The 27,988-nt window shown below is 41.1% G+C and overlaps 2 protein-coding genes across 2 annotated transcripts; one reads left to right on the top strand and one right to left on the bottom strand.

Moving 5' to 3' along the window:
* The first annotated feature begins 3,469 nt into the window (after nucleotides 1-3,469).
* Nucleotides 3,470-14,329, top strand: LOC123123953 (E3 ubiquitin-protein ligase listerin). The gene is made up of 14 exons (XM_044544616.1): nucleotides 3,470-3,777; nucleotides 3,940-4,002; nucleotides 4,105-4,182; nucleotides 4,636-4,727; nucleotides 5,137-5,239; nucleotides 6,084-6,236; nucleotides 7,132-7,787; nucleotides 7,887-8,373; nucleotides 9,199-9,686; nucleotides 9,843-10,641; nucleotides 11,032-11,722; nucleotides 11,819-12,855; nucleotides 12,980-13,450; nucleotides 13,580-14,329. The coding sequence occupies exons 1-14, from the start codon at nucleotides 3,595-3,597 to the stop codon at nucleotides 14,036-14,038; spliced, it is 5,760 nt and encodes a 1,919-aa protein (XP_044400551.1). The 5' UTR covers nucleotides 3,470-3,594; the 3' UTR covers nucleotides 14,039-14,329.
* Nucleotides 14,330-25,319: 10,990 nt separating this feature from the next.
* Nucleotides 25,320-27,950, bottom strand: LOC123123951 (exosome complex exonuclease RRP46 homolog). Its single transcript, XM_044544614.1, has 6 exons — nucleotides 27,532-27,950; nucleotides 26,982-27,002; nucleotides 26,708-26,780; nucleotides 26,541-26,608; nucleotides 25,897-26,026; nucleotides 25,320-25,805 (listed from the first exon to the last, which is right to left on the bottom strand). The coding sequence occupies exons 1-6, from the start codon at nucleotides 27,850-27,852 to the stop codon at nucleotides 25,702-25,704; spliced, it is 717 nt and encodes a 238-aa protein (XP_044400549.1). The 5' UTR covers nucleotides 27,853-27,950; the 3' UTR covers nucleotides 25,320-25,701.
* Nucleotides 27,951-27,988: the final 38 nt, after the last annotated feature.

Genomic DNA, 27,988 nt, shown 5'->3' with positions numbered 1-27,988 from the left:
GCCTTTAGCATTGCGAAGAGCTCGGGAATCGTCTTATCCATCCCTTGCATGTTATAGTTCATCACGAAACTCTTGTAGCTTGGTGGCAGTGATTGAAGAATTCTTTCAATGACGCTATCATCCGAAAGATTAAATCCCAGTTGAATCAAGTGATTGTTATACCCAGACATTCTGAGTATATGCTCACTGACAGAACTATTCTCCTCCATCTTACAGCTGTAGAACTTATTGGAGACTTCATATCTCTCAATCCGGGCATTTGCTTGAAATATTAACTTCAACTCCTGGAACATCTCATATGCTCCATGACGTTCAAAACGTCGTTGAAGTCCCGGTTCTAAGCCGTAAAGCATGGCACACTGAACTATCGAGTAGTCATCAGCTTTGCTCTGCCAGACGTTCATAACATCTGGTGTTGCTCCTGCAGCAGGTCTGGCACCTAGCGGTGCTTCCAGGACATAATTCTTCTGTGCAGCAATGAGGATAATCCTCAAGTTACGGACCCAGTCCGTGTAATTTCTACCATCATCTTTCAACTTTGCTTTCTTAAGGAACGCATTAAAATTCAACGGAACAACAACACGGGCCATCTGTTGGAATATGCCCTAGAGGCAATAATAAAATGGTTATTATTGTATTTCCTTGTTCATGATAATTGTCTATTGTTCATGCTATAATTCTATTAACTGGAAACCGTAATACATGTGTGAATACATAGACCACAACATGTCCCTAGTAAGCCTCTAGTTGACTAGCCCGTTGATCAATAGATGGTTATGGTTTCCTGACCATGGACATTGGATGTCATTGATAACGGGATCACATCATTAGGAGAATGATGTGATGGACAAGACCCAATCCTAAGCATAGCACAAGATCGTGTAGTTCGTTTGCTAAGAGCTTTTCTAATGTCAAGTATCGTTTCCTTAGACCATGAGATTGTGCAACTCCCGGATACCGTAGGAATGCTTTGGGTGTACCAAACGTCACAACGTAACTGGGTGGCTATAAAGGTGCACTACAGGTATCTCCAAAAGTGTCTGTTGGGTTGGCACGAATCGAGACTGGGATTTGTCACTCTGTATGACGGAGAGGTATCTCTGGGCCCACTCGGTAATGCATCATCATAATGAGCTCAATGTGACTAAGGAGTTAGTCACGGGATCATGCGTTACGGAACGAGTAAAGAGACTTGCCGGTAACAAGATTGAACGAGGTATGGGGATACCGACGATCGAATCTCGGGCAAGTAACATACCGATAGACAAAGGGAATTGAATACGGGATTGATTGAATCCCCGACATCGTGGTTCATCCGATGAGATCATCGTGGAACATGTGGGAGCCAATATGGGTATCCAGATCCCGCTATTGGTTATTGGCCGGAGAGGTGTCTCGGTCATGTCTGCATGGTTCCCGAACCCGTAGGGTCTACACACTTAAGGTTCGGTGACGCTAGAGTTGTTATGGGAAATAGTATGTGGTTACCGAAGGTTGTTCGGAGTCCCGGATGAGATCACGGACATGACGAGGAACTCCGGAGTGGTCCGGAGGTGAAGATCGATATATTGGACGAAGGGTATTGGAGTCCAAAATTGTTCCGGGGGTACCAGGCTATGGCCAGCATGTCCGAAAGGGGTTTCGGAGGCCCCGGCAAGCGTTGGGGGGCCTTATGGGCCAAGGGGAAGGGGCAAACCAGCCCACTAAGGGGCTGTGCGCCCCTCCCAACCCCTCTCACGTAACCAGGAGAGGTGGGGGCGCCACCCCTAGGGCAGCCGCCCCTCCCGGCTTGGGGGGCAAGTTTCCTAGGGGGTGGGGGCGCCCAAACCCATCTAGGGTTTCCCCTGTGGCCGCCGCCCCTCCCTTAGGGAACCCTAGGGCGCCTCCTCCACCCCCTTCCCCCTATATATAGTGAGGGAGAGAGAGGGCAGCCGCACCCCTTGCCTGGCGCAGCCCTCTCCTCCTCCAACTCCTCCTCCTCCTCCGTAGTGCTTAGCGAAGCTCTACCGGAGAACCACGAGCTCCATCGCCACCACGCCGTCGTGCTGCCGGAGTTCTCCCTCAACTTCTTCTCTCCCCTTGCTGGATCAAGAAGGAGGAGACGTCCCCGGGCTGTACGTGTGTTGAACGCGGAGGCGCCGTCCGTTCGGCGCTAGATCGGATCTTCCGCGATTTGAATCACCGCGAGTACGACTCCATCAACCGCGTTCTTGTAACGCTTCCGCTTAGCGATCTTCAAGGGTATGAAGATGCACTCCCTCTTTCTCGTTGGTAGCATCTCCTAGATTGATCTTGGTGACACGTAGAAAAATATTTGAATTATTACTACGTTCCCCAACATGCATGGCACGACATGACCCGAGGGGAACATTTAGTATACGAGCCGTGCTGTGCTGGCCCACATGCTGCTCCCTCAGGCCCAGGCATGACCCCTATACTAATCGGCCCAGACCCTCGACATGCCATGCACGAAGGCCCATGTGCATTTGGTCTGCTTGGTTGTATATTGAGCCAATTTAACCTACTAAGCTGATAGTTATAGGCCATATATAAAAATAAAATAAAAATAAAAAAGATAATCGTGCCATGCCGAGCCGGCCTGCGTGCTCAGCCTAGCAGCCCAAGCACGACCTAGGGTGCGTTGCGTGTCTGGCACGACATGATTAGCTGTGTTGGGCCTGGCCCCTCACATGTTGTGCCGGCGTGCTCATGGGCCGACCTACCAAGCACGACCCAGATGGCCAGCTTTGCTCCGAAGGGGCTCACAGACCACCAGCTAACACCGAGATAGAAATATTAGGGACACCACAGCACACACCGAATAACTTCACTCTTCTCTCATAACATCAACACCTTAGCATGATATATGAACACAAAAAACATGACGAACATAACTGAAATCTAGCCAACGTAGACAAAAAAACTAAAACATCAAGAAGTTCTACAAGTCGGCAACAAGACTTGGCCGACTCCACCCCAATTTTTTTTTCTTTTACCAGACAAGCCCTCCTCCTTCTCTGCTCCCTCCCATCTCTCATTTCGGCGCTACTCCTCCTATACTGCGGCGACGGGTGGCGGCCGGCGGCGACACATAGCAGAAGGAGAAGGATGGGGAAGAGCAAGGGCCGGCACGACATGTGGCTTAATGGGCCGTGGCCTGGCTAGTGTCGTGCATGTGCCGTGAGGCTGGGCACACGTGCCAGCACGCCTCGGCATGTTTAGTTTTTTCCTTTTTATTTGATATTTTTAAACAGCACATTCCAGCCCATATAGTCAAAAACAGCCCATTAAGGCTAATAGAACACGGCCCACGAGGGATAAACGCGCTGCGGGCCGGCCCATGAAGCATAGGGGCCGTGCCTGGGCCAGGGAGGCCCGCACGCGTGCCTGGCCCGGCCGGCCCATCTGTAGTTGGCAACATGACTTGGCCGACTCCACCCCAAGTTTTTTCTTTTTCTTTTACCAGACAAGCCCTCTTCCTCCTCCTCTGCTCCTTCCCCTCTCTCTCTCGCGCGTCGGCGCTACTCCTCCTGTACTGCGGCGGCGGGCGGCGGCCGGCCGGCGGCCACACACAGACGCAGAAGAAGGAGAAGGATGGGGAAGAGCAAGGGCCGGGCGTCCAGCAGCGGCCTGGCGGCGTCGCTGCTGCCCGACGCGCAGGGCGCCGCCGTCCCCGCCGTCGGATTCGGGGGCTACCACGGCGCCTCCCGCGTCGACCCCGCCGCCCTGCACCTGCTCCCCTCCGACGACCCCGACGCCCCAGCCCGCCTGCCCCCCGTACGTCCCCTCCCCTCTCCTCTCCTGTAAACCCTACCCAGTTCCGCCGCATCACTACTCTAGCTAGGCTAGGCTAGGGTTTCAATTGATCCGCTCGCTCTCGAGCTCCACTTAATTAGGGCCTTAATTCTTCTTGTTTGTTTGGCATCATCATGCCAACAGGATGTGGACGCCCAAGTGCTGCAGCACCTCCGGAGGCTCGGCCGCAAAGATCCCACCACCAAGGTCTCCCTCCCTCCTGCTTCTGCCCCCTCCCCCCTACATCATTCGTGTTATCAGAAGCAGCAACTTGACTGTTTGCACTCAATTCAATTCTATTCTATGCAGCTCAAGGCATTATCTACGCTCTCGGTGCTGTTTGCGCAGCAACCTGCCGACCAAGTTGTGCAAATTGTTCCTCAATGGGTACTTGCTCTCTTCCCCTTGCTTGTGTCACTTAGCATATTTTCTTATTATATATATATATATATATATATATATATATATATATATATATATATATATATATATATATATATATATATGAGAAGAATATGCCAATTGCCAAGCTAGTCTTGTTTCCGCACAGTTCATTCATGTAGTAAAACTTATGTAGCTGTAGATTAGCATCAGTATCTTCCTTTGTGATCCATTTTCTATTCTTCCTGGTACGCTTAGTAATGTATACAAGGATGAAATGCACAGTTTCCTGTCAAGTGAGTGTTTGTTTGGTTACAGGCTGTTGTTTTTTCTTTCCGAGTATTTTGCTCCTTCCATGTAGTGATGATACTGCATCTATTTCATGTCATGCTTATGCCTCTTCCAGAAAATATGCCGCACCTACAGTAATCAATCTACCTTCTCCATTTTATTTTATAGGCCTTCGAGTACAAGAGGCTGCTGCTTGACTATAACAGAGAAGTTCGTCGTGCTACCAACGATACCATGTCTAGCCTAGTCACCGCAGTCAAGTATGACCATTTCCTTTCTTTGGACTTCTTGATATGCAAGTGCTCTGTGCTCTACCACTTTTATCTTTCTTTACCATGACGTGGCTTTGCTCCAGTTTTTTAAGGCCTCATTGCTCAGGATATTTGCTCCCTCCCCCTGTTTCCATAAACATGACATTGTTTTTCGACTAAAGATTTGTTTCTGCGCACTCGACTCATACAAGTCCATGCTAAGATTTATCCATCTCCGCTACCTTGTTACTTGTGCTTGAGATGTTACTCAAGGGTAGTATTTGGGCCAGCATATATAAAGAATATGATCACTTACTTAAATATGCATGTGTGTTTACTCATAACTGACAAAATATCTAGAAACAGAGCAAATTCTATCAATCTTCAATGGTTATGGATGTTTGACTGACTGTTTCAGGAAGGGCCTAGCTCCGCATCTCAAGTCTCTGATGGGTCCTTGGTGGTTTTCTCAGTTTGACCCTGCTGCTGAGGTTGCACAGGCTGGTCGTCGTTCATTCGAGGTGCTGCATATGATGATCTTTCCTTTATCTGGTTGATGATTTTAGCTCCAAGTCATTGTTCCATCTGGATTTTGCATTCATTTTTCAGCTGCAATGCTTTTCTGCAGTAAACTTTAAACCCAGTGGCTTGGAAGAACTACAAACAAAATTCAGGAATGAATTTCATGTCAAATCAACTACCAGATATTCGCCCTTGATGCAATAGCATTAATTTGGGCCCATATCAAACTTAGTCTGGGCATGTTGTCTTAGCCAGTTCATATAATTTTCTTATTGGTTGTAGCATATCACTTAACGCGGTGCCTGTATGGCATGTCCTTAAAATGTTTGGGGCAACTCAGATTTTTTCCAGTAGTGCCAAAGCTCAAATATCTAATCATAGCAAACATGCTGGATGTTTAGCCTTATTGACATATATTACTGTTACTGTTAAACTAAATTAGCTAGTAGATATTGCTTTTGGATCAAACAGACTTGGTTATTTGTTTAGTTCTATTTGCTCTGGAGTAACACGTTATGTTGGTTTGCTACACTGACCTGTCGAAGCATAAATACGTAATTCTTTCTCATTTTTGAAATTAAGTCCCGCTGTGACATGCACATAAAAAACAAGAGTTAAGTCACCTTTAAACTGAAATACTTTTCAGTTAGCTCATGATTTGTTATGTGCAGGCCACAATTGGTTATGTTTTTGGATGAAATTTTGTAGGTTCACCTATTTTAGTGCACTGTATGCATGAGTAGCACAATCTTTGAAGGCATCTGGATGCTTCAACAGGGTATTGTGTGCACCTGTACCCATGCTCATACATGACTTTCTAACATTTTGCTACTCTATTTGTAGGCAGCATTCCCACAATCGGACAGAAGGTTGGATGCTTTAATGCTGTGTGTGAAGGAGACGTTTGTGTACCTGAATGAGAATCTGAAGCTAACAACACAAGCTTTATCTGACAAGGTTACACCGACAGATGAATTAGAAGATATGCATCATCGGGTATGCTTTATGGCCTTAACCCGACGTGCAATTCTGTGATCAGTTATCTTCATGTTTTAACCTGTTTTTGTTCTGCATGCAACCTATTTTAAAGAATTTCCAGCTGCAATGGAAATTGATCATTTCTACAATTTTCTAAACCAGATTGATTAATCTCCCAGCTTTCTTTTTGCAGTAAGGCTATCATTTATACTGAAGATTAAGTATTCTGTTTCAACGTTTCTGAGTTTGGACTTTGAGGCTCATACTTTAGGACTATGGGGTGTGCAATTGTCTTTGATTTATAAAATGGGAAAAATCAGGGAGAGAGGCTGCTGCTAAGAGGGTAAAATAGCACTAGGCAGGAGCATGAGCAGTGGATAGAGTCCGCCCTGTCTTGCTGCATTGCAGGCTGCCGCTACTGATTTCCCAACACGTAAGCCTTGTTGTGCAGATAGGGGCTGGGCATTAAGCGGTGGTTCAAATCGGGAGTTGTAGATAGATCTCTGTTTGTTCTTTGTGCTTTGCGAAGTGGTGCTTAGATCTGTTGCAATTCATTTTGGGGTAGTCAATCAGGCCATCAATTTGTTGTTTTGCTGATGCTCCTGTTATTTTAGCATCAGATGCGCCCTTCATACCGCTGCTAACTGTTATTACTATGAATCTGTATGTGTGTAGAAATGCTACACTACTGCCTGTGCATCCTCCTCTCCATTGCCACCACGAGTGGTGTGCAGCAGGGGAAAGGAAAAGCTATGCCTTGAGCCTGACTGAGCCTCTATTTTCTTATGAAATGGAGCTTTCAATATGTTTAGCTGCTGGATATAATTATGGTCTTCCACTTATGGTGTTCTATCTCCAAATTCCTACTGTGCTTCTAATACCCGCCACCCACTTTTCTGTCTCCTTGTGTTAGGTAATATCATCGTCTCTGTTAGCAATGGCAACTCTTATCGACATTTTACTAGGAGTAAAATTAAAAAGTAATGGCGGTGAAAGTGCAAATACCGAAAGCAAGAGTCATTTAAAAGTTCGATCTGCCACATTGTCTTCTGCTGAAGCCGCACTTTCTATGCATAAATATTTTATCGATTTTCTGAAGTCAAAAAGTGCTGCTATACGGTCAGCTACATATACTCTGCTTACAAGTTATATCAAGTATGTTCCTCATGTTTTCAACGAAGAAGCCATGAAGATACTGTCGTCCACAATACTTGGCGCCTTCAATGAGAAGGACCCATTGTGCCACTCTGCTATGTGGGACACTATTCTTGTTTTTTCTAGAAAGTTTCCAGAGGCTTGGTCATATTGCAATATTCACAAGGTTGTCCTCAATCGGTTTTGGCACTTCCTACAAAATGGTTGCTATGGGTCTAAACAGGCCTCATACCCTCTAATTGTTCAGTTTTTGGATGTTATACCATCAGAAGTTGCTACAGAGAAATTTGCTATTGAGTTCTTACAAAATCTTTGGGCTGGTAGAAACCAGAGGCAGTTATCAGCTGCTGACAGTTTGGCTTTCTTCACTGCCTTCAAACTGAGCTTTTTGTGGCTTCTTAAGAAAGTACCAAGGTATCCTTTTAAAACTTTCACTGGTTTATTAAGTTTGATTTCATTTGTTTGCAACTTCTCCTGTTTCTGCATTGATTAGCTTTCCCTTTTTCATCTCAGAAATTCTGTAGGAGATTCTTCAGATAATATTCACAACAGGCTTATAACGAACGTGCTAGTCAAAATTGTCTGGCATGATTACCTTCAATTATCGTTATCCAAAAACCTGGACACAATTCCAGGTTTGTTGTCTGAAGAAGCAACTACTGACGATCACCAGCTATCTCATAAGTCATTGTTGGTGCAGAACGTGCGCCTTCCAATTTACTATTATCAGGACTTGGGGAAATGTATCGTTGAAATACTGGATGAGATTTCAGTTGCAGAAAGTCACTTGTTGGAAGTTGCTTGTGAGTCTCTGTTGAGGGACTATTTGGACATAGTTCACCAAGGGGAGAAGCTATCAAAATTTCAGGATCATGTAGACCAACTTGCTTCTTTCTTTTGTTCTTTGGATCTACTCGTTGTACAGAACGGTAGGACATGGCCGCTGGAAAACTTAGCAAGACCACTGGTTATACATTCTCTGCCAGCCATCAAGTCCATGGTAAGCTAAGGCACTGAATCCATCCATCTTCTCTTCATTCTTGTGATGCAGATATTTTATTGTACAAAACATATAATCTTCGTGGCCATTACTTGCTCTCGATTGAGTAATGGGCCTCTTTCATTAAGTGTTATATTTTTCTAGAAATGGTGTCTTGCATGCAAATGTTTTCCGTAGATCATAAATCTAGATATATGGGTACTTAGTTGCAGCAATGTGAACTCTTGATCTTGTTCAGTTGTAATAGTTTGGCATGGGTTGAGGTCTACGACACACACATAGGTACGGGCGCACGGACACATGAAACTGTCCATAGAAGTTTCACACTGCACACTGATTAATGCAACCGAGCATGTATATTTATTTGTAAAAATATAAAATCTTTGTAACACTTCCTGACCATTGGGTAAATGATTTGCTGTCGATTAAGTACAGGGTCTCTTTTCACCAAGTGTTGCATTTTTCTAGAAACGGTCTCTTGCATGCAAATGTTCTCTGTTAGATGATAAATACTTCACTGTGGCCTACAGCAATGTGCATTCTTGATCTTGTTGAACTATAACGTTACATGTGGAACAAGTAGGCAGTCACGGTCTTGAGTGGCCACAAATGCTTTTGATTGTCCTCCACAGTTTGAAGTAATTATTTTTCATAGGTAGAAGTTTGTTACCAGCTTCGTCATATCTTTTTGTTTCCTCAACTTATATCATGCTAATATTGATATATACTGCAGCAAAAATGTGTTACAAATTTATGATATATTGTGTTGATATGCAAAGTACTTGGCAAGTTTACTTAATTCAAGTTTTTTTTGCTTTGATGCAGGACTCCCCAAGTCTTGTTAAACTCCTTCTAAATTTGGTTGAAATATTCGGGCCTGTCCACCTGTTCTTGAAATATTCTGAGAAAAATGATGATAAATCATATGTTGAGCCTTATTTGAATGTATTCAATTCCGACTTTGTCCCTTGGTGCTTGGATGGCAAGCATATCACCTGCAGCTCAAAGATTGATTTATTGCTTTCTTTAATTCAAGAAGAGTGCTTTTTTGACCAGTGGTGTTTGATCATCAAATATATTATAGCTAAACAAAAGCGATCAGTTGATGATAAAATCTCACACACTAATGACCAATTTGAACTGCTGACGCTTATACTTCAAAAAGTCAGAGAAAGAATTGCTGGGGGAAAGCTGAGAAATTTGCAGAGAAGTGGTTCCCTGCCAGAACATTGGCGTCATGATCTATTGGATTCTGTTGCAGTATCTGTCTTCTGTGATCTGCCAGCTACAGATTCTCATGTACATTTTCTATGGTATGTGCTTCTAACTTTATTATTTCTGTTCTTTTAGTCAAAAGTAATATTTCATTTTGATAATTTGGTTTACTCTAGTTGCCATGTTGGTGATGTTCCACAAAATATGTGATTGATGTGAGCTTGACTTCTGCTTTATAATATGTGAAATTGTAGTGCTGCACTTGGTGGCTCCAGTCAAGATGATCAAGTTTGTTTTCTTTCTGCTGAGGCTGTTTGCAAAATTCGTGAATCCATTTTGAAGTCTTTGGCATCGGTACTCACCACATCAACTTTTGAATGGACAAGGTCTGCACATTTTCTGTTGTTGCCAGCGGAACATGAGCATTTGAAGCTTCTAGGAGAACAGTCCTTGTTGGCAAACTTTGAGATGGCTCAGTTCGCTTTTCAAGTTTTTGAGCGTAGCTTGTTTGCGCTAAGGATACACGAGGAAGATTCGGTTTTCTCTCATATTCTGGCGGCTTTGTTTATCATCGAATGGGAATGCAGCATGGCTTTAACTCTTGAAGAAGAGAATGATTTGGAAGGTCACAAGGAAGAAATTGATGCTGAGACTTTGTTGTGCAACAGTTCAGATGATCGTTTGGGTGCTACAGTGCATTTGAAGGCTAACCTTGCAGAACATATACATGCTTTCCGCCAAAGCTTAATTCCATCCTTTTGGAATGACCTTCGTTCAGACACTTTGAATAGGCTGGCTAATATTCTAGCACAGTCTGTCAGGTATTCTGTATTTGATACAAGAGACTTAGGTATTGATAGGACAGCAGCCTTATGTTCTGAGTGGGTGGTGGACATGTTGAGACTCGTCTGTCTTGACCACATAAAGCTGCAAAGTTTTTATGATATTTTGTTATCCGAGAGAGAAGATTGGCCGCTCTGGGTCAAGCCTTCTTTACAGAATGGCCATGCATCAGTGAAGTTCCAATGTGAACCGCTTGCTACAGAAGAAACTGTAAGAATCTGTTTCTTTTTGCTCCCACCCCACCAAAACCAGTGCATGCTTCTATTATTCGTGCACTAACAAGACGTGCTCCAGTTCTCTCTATGACAGGCTTAGCTTCATTATCTTTTCCTTTCTTTATTAATTTGCAAACTGTTTAGAAAATACAAAATGAAGTCCTAAATTTGACCAAAGGAAGTATACATAGTTAAATATTCTGAAGCGGAATATACATTTAATGAAACAGTTTTTTTCATAATGGAAGTAAATTTATTTTTTTGCTTGACAAAATTCTAGGCAAGCTTAAATCTGCTATTTAGTTTCAAAGATCTTGAGTTGCTACAATTGAATACAGGTCAAATAACTAAATGCGCCTAATATGGACAATTTCTTTTTATGCAGGAACTGAAACATCAGCGGTTCGTTGCTTTTGTTGACAAGATTGTCCTAAACCTTAGCTTTGGTGAAGTGATTCTAGGGATTCCAAGAAATCAACATTGTACCACATCATCATCGATTGATGTTACTTCACCTGTTTCTTCCTTCTCGAGAGCATGGGTTGCTGCTGAGATGATCTGCACCTGGAAGTGGAAAGGGGGAAGTGCATTTAGCACATTCTTACCTTCTCTGGTTCAGTACATGAAAACAGAGTCATGTCCTGAGGTCAGCATCATGCCCTTTTTGCTTGACACGTTGCTAGAAGGGGCCCTTATGCACGAGAGTAGTAACTGGGCACTGTTCAATGTTTGGCATCTGTCTGACAGTGAGATTGACAAAATTCAAGATCGTTTTCTCCGTGCTCTTGTGGCTTTGTTATTTACTACTTACACAAAGGAACGTATTTGGAGAGAATCCGATGCACTTGCACTTTTTGAAAAGCTACTGGGTAGTCTTTTTGTCAGTTCAACAGTAAATAGAAAATGTTTAAGGACTCTTCCCTTCGTCATGAGTACAATCATCAAGCCCTTGACAGAAAAGATGAAGTCGGGTGAAGCTTCTTCGTGCACTGATTTGATGGGAGAAAGCATATTGAGTTGGCTTAATGAAGCCATCTCTTGTCTGTCATTGAGCCCAAGGGAAGTAACACAACAAGGTAAGCTACACTATAATCCTTTCAAACCGTACTAGTGTATATAAATAATATGCTTTTACAGTCAGATAATAAACGTATCCCCTGTTACTTTGGCAGATATTGAGGATTGGATGCAAGTGGTGTTATCTTGCTTCCCGTTGGAGATAACTGGCGGAACAGCGAAACTGGTAGTTAAGTTTGATCGTGAGATCAGCGATGCAGAAACATCATTACTGCTTACTCTGTTTTCGAGGTACCGGGCTTTCTATGCTAGTGCAGATCCATCATTGTCCTCTAGTGGAACTAGCCTGTCGAAAACTGCTGAACTTTTGGGAGTGAAGCTAACAGCGGTTATGGTTGGTTATTGCTGTACAAAACTTGGTGAAGACGATTGGTGCTTTGTGTTCCGTATTCTGCGAAAGTGGATTGAATCGTCTGTTTTACTTGTTGAAGAAATGACAGATGGCGTGAATGATGCTGTAATAAACCGGACATCCGCTGAGGATATTTTGGAGAAGCTTAAACTGATAGCTTGCACTCCAGAGGAGCTAACATTTACTTTTGCTGAATCTGCCCTGGTTACATTGTGTTGCATCAACCATGTTGACAGTCTCCATGAATCCCAAACTCTGCAGCTTATTAGATCAGGGGAGTATGCAGAGAGTAACGACAAGATGATGGAGAATGTTCTCCGTTTGTTCTTGGCTTCTGGTGTTTCAGAGGCAATTGCGGGATCTTGTAGTGAAGAGGCTTCATCCATCATAGCTTCCAGCCGTGTGGTTTATCTGCATTTTTGGGAACTAGTGGCATCATTCATCATCGATGCTTCACCACAGATTAGAGGATGTGCACTGGAGTCCATGAAACTGTGGGGACTAAGCAAGGATTCAGTCAGTGGGCTATATTCAATTCTTTTCTCCTCGGAGCCAATATCCCATCTACAGTTTGCAGCTTACTCTCTACTTATGTCTGAGCCCATCTGTGAAGTTTCACTAGTCAATGGAGAAAACCCTCAGGAGTCTGACATGGATCAACAAAGTATTGAGTCGACACCAGATTCGGAGAAGGCCCTATGCCTCAGGGATGAACTCTCGGCCTTGATTGAGATGCCTACTTCTGGACTTGCCAAAACAGATCTGATTGCACGAGACAGGGTATAATAATTAATATACTTGCATTTCAGCTGTATTATTATTAGTTCAGCTACATGTATCTCTTGGTTCATGCATCCATGTGCTAATATTAGTTTTTTTGTGTGTTTTGACTCACTGTGTATAGGTTAATGTGTTTGTTGCCTGGGCATTACTGTTATCACACCTTCAGCGACTGCCGTTATCATCCACTAGTAGGGCATTGCTGTTATCATATGTACAAGATAAGATTAGTCCGTGCATATTGGATTGCATTTTCCAGCATATCCCATTAAGGAGTGGGAGTGGCGGTGGAGCTAGCGCCAGCGGGAAGAAGAAAGATGCTGAACTGGTGCCTGAAGCAAAAGCTGCCGCGGAAGCTTCCAAGAATGCCATCGTAACATGTTCACTGCTGCCGTACGTGGAATCCCTTTGGCCTGTTGGAGTTTTGGAGATGGCCTCACTGGCAGGGTCATTGTACGGGATGATGATTAGACTGCTGCCTTCGTATGTGCGCACATGGTTTACTGGCTTGAGAGATCGTTCACTGTCATCATCCATCGAGTCCTTGACTAGAGTATGGTGCAGTCCTCCGCTTCTACTAGACGAGTTTTGTCAGGTATGCCATTCAGGCTTTTTTACCTTTTGTCTTGGTATTGACCATGATTGAATTACTTTATATTATATATAATTGTCGGGCTTGTCTGGTGGTTAAACTAACTAATAAAGTATTTTAATGGCAAAAAAGGTGAAGGAGTCTGTTTATGCTGATGAAACGTTCTCGGTGAGCGTGAACCGGTCGGCGTATGAGATCATTGCTACGTACAAGAAGGAAGAAACAGGGATTGATCTTGTGATACGGCTTCCGAGCTGTTACCCTCTGCGGCATGTGGAGGTTGAATGCACGAGAAGCCTGGGCATCAGCGAGGTCAAGTGCAGGAAATGGCTGCTGTCGCTGACGTCATTCGTGCGCAACCAGAACGGCGCTGTTGCCGAGGCGATCCAGACCTGGAAGAAGAATTTCGACAAGGAGTTTGAGGGGGTGGAGGAGTGCCCCATCTGCTACAGCATCCTGCACACAAGCAACCACGGGCTCCCGCGGCTGGCGTGCAAGACGTGCAAGCACAAGTTCCACGGCGCCTGCCTCTACAAGTGGTTCTCCACCTCCAACAAGTCCACATGCCCGCTATGCCAGACCCCGTTTTAGTTTAGTTAGCCTCTAGAAGCAAATCCTTTCATGTTCACATGGTTCATGTTGTGTCGAGTTATGCATCAAGTTTGTTTGTTGTTAGCTGGGGATGTATGACTTTTTGTGTGTGAGCCCAGCAAAAGAAACAAATTTTGGAACGCAGTAGGGAGCATCCAAATTTTGTGCAAATAGAGGGACATGTTGTAATCGGGAATTATGTGAGATATGTTATAGATGAGGATGATGAAATTACAGGAGCAGTGTAGTATGTTCATGATCGTTATAGATGAGGATGACATCTTTTGTTTATCTACCGACGTCCCTATTTTTTCATGCGGATGAAATCCCTGATTTGTTATACTCCCTCCGTTCCCAAATATAAGTCTTTTTAGAGATTCCAACAAGCGACTACGAGCAAAATGAATGAATATACACTCTAAAATATGTCTCCGTTGTAGTCCATTTGAAATGTCTAAAAAGACTTGTATTTAGAAACAGAGCGAGTCGATAAGGATGACATCTGCGCTTTATTTGTAGGCTGACACACAGGTAACTGACGACAGATGTATTATTGTGCAAATTGGTTTGCACATTAATTTTTTTGGTAGTACGTCATATAATCTTTACCTACTAATAAAGCGGCTACCACTTCTGGTCGTCCGTCATTAGAATTGCCTTTCAGGTTGGTAAAAATTACCCACCAATGCCATCCGTAAGTGGAAAAACGATTCGTTTTCTTTTTTCATAAGTCGCCACCGGTAGCTCTTGGTTTATCTACCGAAATGCCCTTTGACAACACAAACAAACAATCAGCCTATTGGCTTAGGCGTTTCTCCACTACTCAGGATACCTGGGTTTGAACCCACGTCCTCCCAATTTTTGCAGCCTCTTTTTCGCGAATTTCAGTTGGCGTAGTATAGAGCTACCTCGGCGTGTGTCGCTTAACAGATGGTCTACACAGTACGAAATATTCTCTTTTAACTTTTTTTTTCAGATTCAAGTATTTTTTTAAATATTCATATCTTTCAAACCCCCACTCCAAATTTAGCATCCTAATTATGGAAATCGCACAGAAAAATTTATAGATTCTAAATATAATGTTATCTTGCATGTTAATTGTTTTTAAAATTATTTTTATGTTGCACCCTTAATTAGTACTTTCTTTTTCTATTAAAGGCACGGACGTTTCTTACTCCCTTTTTTTGTACGTCGCTTTTTTCGCGAATTTCAGTTGGTGTAGTATAGAGCTACCTCACCAAGTGTCGCTTAACAGATGGTCTACACAGTACGAAATATTCTCTTTTAACTTTTTTTTTGCAGATTCAAGTATTTTTTAAAATATTCATATCATTCAAACCCCCATCCAAATTCAGCATGCTAACTATGGAAATCGCCAAGAAAAATTTGTAGATTCTAAATATAATGTTATCTTGCATGTTAATTATTTTTAAAATTATTTTTGTGTTGCACCCTTAATTAGTACTTTCTTTTTCTATTAAAGGAGTATAAAATGTTCATGAATTCAAAAAATGTTCTTGATTTTACAAAATGTTCAAAAATTTGTAAAACTGTTCACAAATTTTAAAAATGTTGATGATTCAAATATGTGCACGATTTTTAAAAATGTTCATGATTTTAAAAATTATTCATGATTTCACGAAACTGAGAGTGATATTGTATCTCGATGATGCAACAAAATGTGTCCATGACCATTGAAAATTATAAAAAAAATCTTCCGTTGCAATGCATGGGCCCTTTTACCCTATAAGTTGACAAAAATTGCCCACCAATGCCACCCACCTGTAAGTAAAAAAACGATTTGTTTTTTCCAAAGTCTCCGCCGTGCTAAGGGTTCGATCCCCAGGGGTTCTGCTGATTCTCCCTCTCCTTTTTGTCGCGCACCTCCTCCCCAGTGTGTTTTCATGGGCCAGCCCACTGGCGTGACGCCCCTTTTTTTCATTTCATCTTTTTCTGTCTTTTCATTTCTTTTTTTGTTTTTCCTCCTTTAAATTAATTTGAGATTTCCAAATTTGAAAACGTTGTGAATTTTGAAAAAGTTGTTCAAGAAATTATAAAATGTTTGTGAATTCAAATATGTGTGGGAAATCATAAAATTTTCACAATTTCAAAAATATTAGTGATTTTACAAAACTGTTCACAAATTATACAAAAATAATAATAATTTGGAAAAAATGTCGGGAAATTAGAACCATGCTCATGATTTTGAAAAAATAATCATGCATTCAAAACAAATTCATGAATCTGACAAAAATGTCAATGAATTTTTAGAAAATATTACAAAAAAACTCAAAAAAATGCGAGTTTGCGGTCGATGAGAATTGTTTTTAAAGTGTCTCATGCAGTGGCAAGCTCACTGCCTCGGGATTTACCATGTCGAATACATTGCGATTACATGGACATCGCGTCCATCATCAGCGAGGGTGGGAAGAAAGATAAGTGGTGACATGGCGAGACACTGTGTTAAAATAGATGACACTCATATGTCAGAGTATTGAGTCATCCTTATTTGGCTGGCGTGTAATTCTCTCTTCCGTTGCAACGCACAGGCATGTTTGCTAGTAAAGAGACTATTGTTTCTAGTGGTACCTCACCGAAATTGCTCTCAAAGTTGCAAAATATTACCCACAGATGCCACCTATAAGTGATAAAAAAGGGTTTCACACAGGGGAATCCCCACCTGGGCCGGACCATGCAGTAGGAACCTTCTATAATGCGCTATGCGCGTCAGGAGAAGACACGGCACGCCTGTTTGGGCCAGCCCGTGTCCAGGCGGCTTGTTTTTAAAATTTCATTTTAAAATGTTTAATAATTCTTAAATGTTTCTGGATTCATAAAATGTTCGCATATTCAAAAAAAGTTTGGAAATAAAAATGAACGTGATTTAAAAAAAAGTTCATGTATTAAAAATATTTATGAAATGGAATAAAAGTTTGCCAATTCAAAAAATGTTCAAGAATTAAAAATATCCTAAAAAATCAAAAATTCTTCGTGAATTAAAAAATATTTTATTGATTCATAAAATGTTCGCTGATTCAAAAATGATCATGCATTTCAAAAATGTTCGTTAAATCAAAAAACAATCAGTGAATTTCTACCACCAAACAATTTCCAAAAAAATGTTCGTCGATTCTAGAAATGCTCACTTATTGAATTAAAATGTTCTAAATAATGTTCAAAATAAAAAAAATGCTTGCAAATAGTATAAAATTTTCATGAATTCAAAAAATGGTCATGATTTTAGAAAATGTCCAAAAATCTGTAAAAAATTTCACAAATTTGAAAAATATTCTCGATTTCAGATATGTTCACGAGTTTAAAAAATGTTCATGATTTTAAAAAATTATTCACGATTTCATGAAAATTAGAGTGATAGTGTATCTTGGTGATGCAGTTAAATATGGTCATGGCCATTGAAGATTATGTTTGTTTTCTTCCGTTACAACGCACGGGCCCTTTTGCTAGTATAACTAATAGGACGACCATTAATTTGGAGTGTAATTTCTCATGTATGCGCTAACTGTCGACCCTAATGGCAGTCTTTTGGAATGATATACTACCCCGTCCCAAATTACTTTCACAGAAATGGATAGAAATTGATGTATTTGGAACTAAACATACGTCTGGATACATCTATTTCCACAACAAGTAATTCAGAACGGAGAGAGTATGAGTTATGAAAAAAAGCAAGTTTGTTATTCTGCAGATGAATTGTAGAAGTACACTTATATTTTGTCTGGTTTCATAACAGTTATCCTCCCAGTCCCTTGAACGCAGGCCCCTCTCTCAACATACAGGGCTTCAGCATGATTCAGGACTCAAGGTTCACCATTTTATCGCCTACCAGGCCTCCTATCTTTGCCGATTGTTATATTGTGTCATCTATATTACATAGTGCCGAAAGGGGGAAAATGGTACTGTAAGATATTTCTGCATTGATACTACATAAACATAGGTATGAATCATTACAGTTAACAACGATTTAGTAAGGCCACAACAGTTCCTTCTATATATCAAATGGTTCAACATTCAAATGAAGCTAGTGCTACATTTTACGCAAAATTTGTTTCATGCGCACACTTTCTGTGCTAACACAACCACACCCCAGCGTCGCCAACACACTCTGTTTGCAGCATGACCTGCCGCAAAATCAAGCTGAGCTTCGACGCTTCTCTCTCAGGGATAGTCAAGTGTGTGCTTCCGCAAGGTGGTCCTCATGAAATTTGATAACCGTGCGGATGCGGCGAGGCCCCTCTCTATACAGTTGAAGTAACTGTCCTATGGATACAAATGAAACAGATCAGGATTATAATGGCAAAGAATGCCTAGAAGAACACGTAAATCCAAGGTATCAGATGGATAGAACCGAACATCACTCCATGGGTGATAGAAGTTATCAATCCCCGCTTTCAGAATTCCCATCTTCTGTTGTGATTCTTTGACATCAACAGACTTTTGCTTGAATTAGGGAACACGAGGTGAGCGGACGATTTCAGTTGTTGCGGGCACGTTGTGACAAACAAAAACATTAAGTTTTTGTGGTACTTACTAAAAATAGATTCCCGAGAAGTTCTTGTAGTAACTGGGCGGGAAGAGAAAGACGGCTCTTCACCGCCCACTCCACTTCATGCACATTTGCGGCTCGCGAAGTTGTTAGAATGCAAATGGTCGATGAAGCTAGGGATAGAGGTAGGGGCGTAGAAAGTTGTTATCGAGACTGATAGCCCAGGGCTCAACCGAGTAATCAAGGGACCGCTTATAGAAGAGATCAAAGACCCGCTTCACTCTGGATTCATATATTTTGGTAATATCCAATCATAAACTAAAGGCTGATATCTAGATATTTCTTATATCATAATTTGTAGAAACCTCTACCAAGATATTTAAGGATACACACATAGACATATACACTATATTGATGTAAGTATCACAAATTAATCTCACAAGACATGCAAATTTCTATTATTTTCTCGCATTTTATAGGATTTACCTCTAGCCTGCCCCAACTTGTTTGGGACTAAAGGCTTTGTTGTTGTTTTAAAGCAAAATATTCTTTCCATGATTTGTGACTTAAACAAGCACACATGTTAATATAAATAATTATATTTATTTGAACTCACCCAGACAAAAAATTTGTTGCACTAACCTTGTGTTGAGATCGAAACTAGAAAACAAGTAGCTACAGAAGATGGTGAACATCCATGTCACCCATGGCAATGAGATGTGAACGCCGTCAACAACAAGTAGGACGCAACGAAGACTTGTGAACAAGAGTGTGTCTACAACGCCGCTCATCGTTGCGGCCTCTGTAGCACTCTTCTTGCCAGCGCGCGTACTTGGGCATCAATGAGACAAGGATGATGTAGAGGAGTTTGAGCGGTATAGCGAGGTGACAGTGGCAGCGGTGACTTAGACAGAGGAGCCCATGTAGTAAGCGTAGGATATAACAGTTGCAGGACAGTGCTTTATATTCTTTTCCATAATATAATTGTTATATCGTGGTAATTACTTATTCTTTGCATTCATCATGGCATAATCTGCGTTGCATCGGCAGTCTGTTGTCGTTGTGCCAGAATTATCCGGGTATTTCTATATAGCTCATAAATCGTTTGATAAAATGTGATCAGGCCACTTTTCCATCTCATCTCTAAAACCTATCCTACCCCTTCTAACCGGATCAGTCTGATCACGATCGGAGGGCTCCAAATAGCTCAAATCCCTCCGATTTTAGACCCTTGATATAAATAACAGAGATGCTCATACCTGTTTTGGACCAACCCTAGGGACTAAATCCCTCCAATTCCATGCCCGCCGCCAGCTAGTCCTCCCTCCTCCGACCCCGAGCCAACCCACCAAGCCAAAGCACTCATGCACACAAGGCTGAACCGCCCAAGCGCTAGATATGCTCCACTCTTTGACCCCCGTGTCTGATACATCTCCAACGTGTCTATAATTTATGAAGTATTCATGCTATATTTACATCAATTATATATGATTTTGGTGCATTTTTATATTATTTTTATGGACTAACATATTAACATAGTGCCCAGTGCCAGTTCCTGCTTTTTGCTTGTTTTTGGTTTCGCATAAAATCATTACTTACGAAGGTCCAAACACAATGCCAACTTTTAATGATTTTTTCTGGACCAGAAGGAACACTAGAAGCTTTGGGAGACGTGGGGGGACCCACGAGGCTCCTAGATGGACACATGGTGTGGCTAGGGGGTGGTCGCCCCACCTGTTGATGTGCCCCCCCCCCCAAGAAGCCTTTTGACGTGATTCCAACTCTATAATTTCCTATAAATTCTGAAACCCTTTGCCGCACTCTCAAAACAATATTCCCGCCGGCACAAGTTCATGTTTCACGACGATCCAAATTGTAGGCCTTTTTCAGTACTTTGCCACAGGGGGAACCCATCCACGGAGGCCTCTTCATCAACCTTGCTACCTCCATGGTGATGTGTAAGTAGTTCATCCTCGGGGCTGAGGGTTTGTACCAGTAGCTATGTGTTTTTGTCTCTCTCTCATGTTCTTGATGGATTTCAATCTTGATTGTATCATGAGCTTGACTAATAAAGTTGGATCTTATGATGTTCATCTCCCTCTATCCTTTTTGTGGTGAATTGAGTCTTGCTCTTTGAAGTTTCTTTATGTTGAATTGAATAATGTGGATTTGAGATCACATGATGCATGTATAGTAATTAACTTGCGGATACCCGTGGTGACATTGGGGTAATCTAGGCATAAAGGTTGAATGGTACGTATCATATGGTGTTGTTGTAGTATGATCTCTAGGGCTATTCGTGATGCGATTTCATCATACTTTCTCTGATATAATAGAAACTTTGGAGTGATTCTTGGCTGCACTTTGACGGATTATCATGTGGTTTAATTATGTTAATGATGTTGAGAGGTTGCACTAGCGAAAGTATGAATCCTAGGCCTCATTTTCAAGCAAAGAGACATCGTTTTTGCCTACTTTTGTTACTTGTTACCTTGCTGTTTTTATTTATTCAGATTATCAAAATATATTATACCACCATATTACATATATATCACCCTCTCTTCGCCGAACTAGTGTACCTGCACAATTGACAACTGTATTGGGTGTGTTGGGACACAAGAGATTTCTTGTATTTGATTGCAAAGTTGTCTGAGAGAGAACCATCTTCATCCTATACCTCCCACTGTTTCATAAACCTTAGGGCATCCACTTGAGAGAAATTTGTTGGTGTCCTACAAAACTCTGCGCTTCGCGGCACAACAAAGTCTACAAGAATAAAGTTGTGTAATAGACATCAAGCTATTTTCGGCGTCGTTGTCGAGGAGGTGAGTGCTTGAAGATATCTCTTTAGATCTTACAATTGAATCTTTGTAGGTTCTTGCTTTACCACTAGTTTGGTTTATAAAAAAAGAAAAATAAAGAAATTGAAGTGCATTCAAGTGTAATTCTTTATCTTTATAAAGTTTTTCTTCAGAACTATGAATCTGAAAATTGTTATGAAGTGTTAGAAGAAAAATTTAGCAAAAGATTTGGTGTAAGCTCCTTAAATGATAAGAATGATTGCAATGCTATTAGTATGCTTTCCATGAATGTACTTAATGATAATGATTGCACTAGTCATGAGAAAATTCCCGAAGAGAAAGTTTCTTGTAAGCATGTCAATTTTTGTGGAGAACATAGACCTTAAGATAGAATGCAAATTATGGAGGATAAATTTTGTAAGAAGCATAGACATGATAACACTAAATGTTGGATAGGGATATTAGATGATTATGCTAAAAATTTATGTTCTCTTCATCCCATTTCTTGTGAACTTTGCAATGAAGTCGGTCATCTTAATTTCCAATACATGTATTTCCAATATCGAATCATGGCCAAATATTGTGATGACATGATCACCCTTGAGCTTTATAATGAACTTAGTCTATTTTTGTGGTGTGAAGAATTGTCACATAAAAATAATTTGTTCGAAGAATTCATTCTCTCAGAGGATATTGAAATTAATCTAAGGGAAAACTATATGTTTTCTGTGATAAATTGCAATAAGAATGCTTATAAAACCAAGTATAGAAAAACAAGAACTCAAATGAATTATAAAACGAATGTTGTCGCTCTAATGAAAGGGAAAATATTTCCCAATTTTCTCCTATTGTTTATCATAGTGAATTAGGTGACGAGGAGGAGCTTCCTTTCCAACCAATCTCGCCAAAAATAAGCTTAGAAAAAGTACTTGACCTCAACCCTAAGGTGGTGAGGAAGAAGAAAAATAAAAGAAGGATAAATAAAGATAAAAAGGTATCTCTCCCAAATAATGTTGCTCCTTATGAGAATGAATCACAAACTATCGTGCAAGATGATACACTTGATGAAAATATTGCCTTCTATTATGACACTATGTCTGTAGGCACTATTGAGGATGATTTTGTTATGCCTGCTACTTATTATGATGATTATGATTGTGGAGGTAATTATGATACTTCTTATGACCTTGAAAATCTTCTTGGCAGCAATTTAGAAAAATATTATAATAATGATTGCTATACTATTTGTGTTGTTCATGCTATTGATGATGAGAGTGATTATTTAGAAGAAAGTGCTAAGCTTGGGGATGCCATGTTTGATGAAGATGCTATGTTTGAAAATAATTTTGCTACAAATTATGCTTATCATCTTGCTTATAATGACGATACAATGAATGAATATGAACTTTTTAGGCCTCCTAATCCTAGCTTGGAAAATAAAATTTACTATGATGAAAATGTTCCTCCTAGTTATGATGATTGCAATGATGATGAAAGTGGGTTTGGAAGAGTGTCTCCTTTTGGTAGCAATGGTCCCACTATTTTAGAGGGTGTTGAATCTTATTGGAATAATGATAAAAGTGGACTTGGAGAGGTCATGACTTTATTTAGTGATGATTCCACTATTTTGAAACAGGTTTTAATTGATTATGATGAGAACAAAGTCCCTACCTATGATGATTATTGTGATGATACTTATGCTATAAATAGTAGTGAAAATTATTCTTGTGAAACTTGTCATAATTATTTTACTGGACATTACTCTTTTAATGTGGAATTAATTTACATTGTTCAAGTTCCATGTGATACTCTCACTATTATGATTAAGAAGAAATTTGCTTATGTGGATAGTAATAAAATTTCTATGTATGTGGGTCATGAGAAGAATGCTTTATATGATAGTTATATAGTTGAATTTGTTCATGATGCTACTGAAAATTATTATGAGAGGGTAGGATAGATAGATAGATATATATATATATATATATATATATATATATATATATATATATATATATATATATATATATATATATATATATATATATATAACAACATCAAGTTTCCTCTCTTTATGATGAAAATTTTAAAGTTGCACTTTTGCCTTCCTATGCTAGTTATTTTGTGCTTCAATAAATTTTTTATGCATAGAAAGTGGTTTAGGCTTAAATATGCTTGTTATATGATTCATGATGCTCCCTTCTCGTTTCAGTTTGTACTTTTATGTGAGCATCTTCAAAACTTATCATGCCTAGCTAAATGCATTAAAGAAAAACACTTGTTGGGAGGCAACCCAATATTTATCTTTTCTGTTTCTGTGTGTCTACTTGATTAATGCTACTGTAATAATTATGTTTTGTATCTTTTATTTCAATAAAGTGTCAAGTTTAGCCTTAATCATGCTCGGTCTGCAAGTTTATGAGTTGCTGTCTGAAAACAGAAAGTTTGATGTTATGTCCTGAATATTCATGGATAATGAGAGCGTGAACAAGTCTTTAAAAAATTACACATTAAACATATATGAGTTCTCTGTTACGTGGTACTTTTTCAGATTTTTTAGAGTTACACAAGTACATTAATAAATTCCTCCTTTATAGATTATTCATGCATTTAACTACGCCATGTTCAGCCTGTTTGGCCAGTACTCAGCAGTTTCGGCCCTATATTTTTTCCCGGCTCTATGAATTTATCTATTTATCCAGAGAAAACAGATTTGCAGAAAAATCCCCGTAGTTCATGCATTTAATAACTCCTAAACCATGCATAGGATTAAATCAATTATGTATATAAAATGCTTGGAATTTCGTGTAGATTCATAATGCGACTTTCACCCATGGTTAAAATGTTTAAATTCATGTTTGCTAGAAATTTGTGCTTGCTAAAATGGTTCAAATCATCGCTAATTAACCATAACTAAAATGCGGAAATTTGTGCTAATGACTTCCTAAATTTATGTAGACTTAAAATGTACTTCCCCCTAGAGACTGCAAAGTTTTATGCTAAGCATCATGTAGAAATAAAGTAGTGCATACTTGGTGACAAGAGTTTGAAGAGCACACTAAAGTTTTATGCTAAGCATCATGTAGAAATAAAGTAGTGCATACTTGGTGACAAGAGTTTGAAGAGCACACTAACAACCAACAATGCGGAAATTTCTGGAAAGGGAATCAGATAACATTTTGTGCTTCCATTTCGGAGTGGAGCTTGGCTGAAAAAGCTATGATTTAAAGCACAACATTTCTTGCCAGTTAGAATTTATGTAGCACTCGGTTTTACCTTGGCCATTACAGGTGTTCATAAACCTAAAAGCATTATCATATTTGGTACATTGATCATTACATAAGTAATGTGGTCTGCTACCTCAAACCTAGGAGAGGTGACACAACATGAAACGAGCGACGTTCCTTAGCACGAGGGTTTGTTTCTAGTTTTTCTTTTGTCAACCATGAAAAGAAAAATCCCCCCATTAAGGTCAATGTTATTAATCTGTTCCTTTCGATTAATTTATTTATTGTAAGTAATTCTGCTCGTTGATGGTCTCATCATGTACCGCAAATGGTGGAGCAAAAAAAGAAGTTGGTTCTCATGCCTGTCTTTAGTGGACTTTTGCTGATTTTTGTTCCTACTTTTAACCACTCCTACTTTTGTAAAAATGGGCTGGATGGTCATGAAACACAAAAGACTCCCTTTTAACCACTCCTAATTCTTTTGTAAAAATGGGCTGGATGGTCATGAAACACAAAAGACTCCGGTATGCTTCTATGTCTGCCCTGCCACAGAAGACGATCTCAACGTAGAGTGGAATGCTTAGACATGATCAGCACTAACTAATTATCTGTTGGGGCTGGACGACACTAACTGGAGAGCAGCCAAGAACTTATGCAATAATCCAGCAACAAACATGCACAATTCAACCGTGTCATCAGCCTCGTGATGCACTGCAAGGATAGTTCAGCCAACAAGAAAAACATCGGAATAAACCAACAACCACATGAACATTCACATGCGCCACAACGGTTTAGTACATGAAAACCACCTGCTGAATCGATCTGCTGCTATATTCTTGTGGAGTCGATGGCTATATATGCACAAAAAGTACATACATAGCCCAAATAACCCTTTCTATTCAATCAGCACAACATGGATGACAACAGATAATTAAGGTTCTACAGGGCAAGAACAGCTATATAGTATTCTAGTGGTTCAACATTCCAAAATGAAGCTAGTGCTGCATTTTCCTGCAAAATTGTTCCTCGTGCATGCTTTCCATGCCAACACAACCACGCCCCAAAGTCACCAAGGCGCTATGTTTGCAACACGACCTGTCCAATAAATCACGCCAAGTTTCGACGCTTTTCTCAAAGGTAGTCAGGTGTGTGCTTCTGCAAGGTGGTCCTCATGAAATCCGAGATCCGCGCGGATGCGGCAAGACCCCTCTCTATACAGTTGAAGTAATCGTCCTCTGAATACAAATGAAACAGATCAGGATTAGAGCGGCAATGAAGGCCAAGAAGAACACCCAAATCCAAGGCATGAGCCAGATAGAACCGTACCGGACATCACTCCATGGGTGATGGAAGTTATCAGGCCCCGTTCTGGCTGCCCATCTTTCTGTTGTGATTCTTTCACATCAACAGACTTGCTTGAATTGGGGAACACCAGGTGAGCAAACGATTTCAATTGCTGCAGGTTGTGACAAACAACAATATTTCAGTTCATGTGGTACTGAAAGTATACTCTAGAGAAGTTATTGTGGCAATGGAGGCACTGGAAAATTTTACTTTGATCTTGAAGAACAACACATAAGAGAAACAAGTTTTAGAAAGTTCCTTATCACCTATATGCACAATCAACATGTGCAGTAAAAAAATTGTTGGCCGTCGGCACTTGGAAGTACACTAAATACCATCAAAAAGTAAATTACATAATCTCAAAAAACAGTTATCAATGACAGTGACCGACTAACCAGTACAGAGTAATAACTAAGGGTTTGGAGGGGGTCGGCAAACTAAAACTGTACTTCTCCCCAGGGACTAGAAATTTTCATGCTTGACAAAATGAAAGCCGCATATACTTGAAAAAAGTTTGAAGGGCACACCAACAACCAGCAACATGGAAATTCCTGGAGGGAGAATCAGACAACATTTTGTGCTCCCATTTTGGAGTGGAGTTCAGATGAAAAGGAACAATTCCATACCTGCTCTTCTGCCTTGCTTGTGTCCAAAATCACAGCACCATCGGCCAACACTCCGCAGCCAATTGCAACTGCAGCACACAATCTTGTCAGTGAACATACAGAAATTATTGAACACCCCAGCAAGATGTTTCATCAGTTAATTAACATAGAGAAATTAGTAAAGTTACCAGCAAGATGTTTCATGGGGACGCCAGCAAAAACAAGGGCAGCACAGGAAGCATTAATTGCACATGGAAGAAGCTAGGTACTGTCAAGGGCTACTCTTGATTGAAATAAGATGCAGATATTCGGAATTGTGAATTTGCAATGCATATTGGAACTTCTGCCAGTTCTTGCCTATCATTTACAGCCAACAAAAATGGTTTGCAAGGCAGTGCAAGACAAAGAAACACGTTTCATAACTCAGAACACTATGGTGAGATTTAACGGTAAAAAGGATACAGAACCATCGTCACCCATAACCTGCAAAAATAGAAATAACCAGGATGAGATAAAACAATATGGCAATGGCATGATACATTAATTATGAAAGGCCCAATCAAGAACATTAATTAAGTTGTTCGAAAACAACTGGTTGCAGAACCTAAACTGCCTCATGCAGCCATTTCCCACAGCCGTGTTTTCCATTCATGTACAGAGGAATGCATTTGTAATTGTTCCCTATAGAAACTTCATGGTAGCGGACATCCTAGTTATTACACCTTGTTTGTTTTTGTGAGCACAGACATAAGGATTGGCAGCAGCTCAACTAGCGATCCCACTGAGCACCCACAAGGTTTCTCCTTGGGAAGACACAGTCGTCAGGTAGGCTAAATGGGCTGTACACAATGTGCATTTAACACATCACTGATCTGATACTCCCTCTCCCTCTGTAAAGAAATATAAGTGATGTAAACGCTCTTATATTTCTTTACGGAGGGAGTAAGTTATAACCAACCGGCAATCGTGGCACAGCAAAAAACAGAGCAAGCGCAGGCAGAGGAAGGCTGACCTGAAGAATGACAGAGGTGGTGGTGTTGGGATGAACAGTGAGCAGGCAGATGCTCTGCAGCGTCCGCTTGAGCGTCATCTCGTACTCCTTCTCCTGCCTCCCGATCTGGCCCGTCTTGGGCTTCCAGACGACCTCGACGGAGGCCTTCTCGGGGTTCTCCCCCTTGCGGGTCCCCGGCCGGGGCCCGTACACCGCCGCCAGCACCACCGTGTCGCCCTGCGCCCACCGCGCCGACCCGTGCGCCCGCTCCAGCGGGTTCCGCGTGCACGAGTAGGCCCGCAGCTGGTTCGCCTTCCTCCCTCCCGCCCGCCCCCCCTCCATCCCTCCCTCCCTCCCCTCGCCGCCGGCGCTCCCTCCCTCACGGTCCCCTCACGGCGCAGGCGGCGGTCGGCGCGACGAAACCCTAGGTAAACCCTGGCGCTCTGCCCAGCCTCTCGCCACCCGCGGCTGATGAGGC

This window comes from Triticum aestivum, chromosome 5D (assembly GCF_018294505.1).
Source record: "Triticum aestivum cultivar Chinese Spring chromosome 5D, IWGSC CS RefSeq v2.1, whole genome shotgun sequence".
NCBI classification, from domain to species: domain Eukaryota; kingdom Viridiplantae; phylum Streptophyta; class Magnoliopsida; order Poales; family Poaceae; genus Triticum; species Triticum aestivum.
The sequence above is the reverse complement of the archived record's forward strand: the minus strand, read 5'-3'. Positions and strand labels throughout refer to the sequence as shown.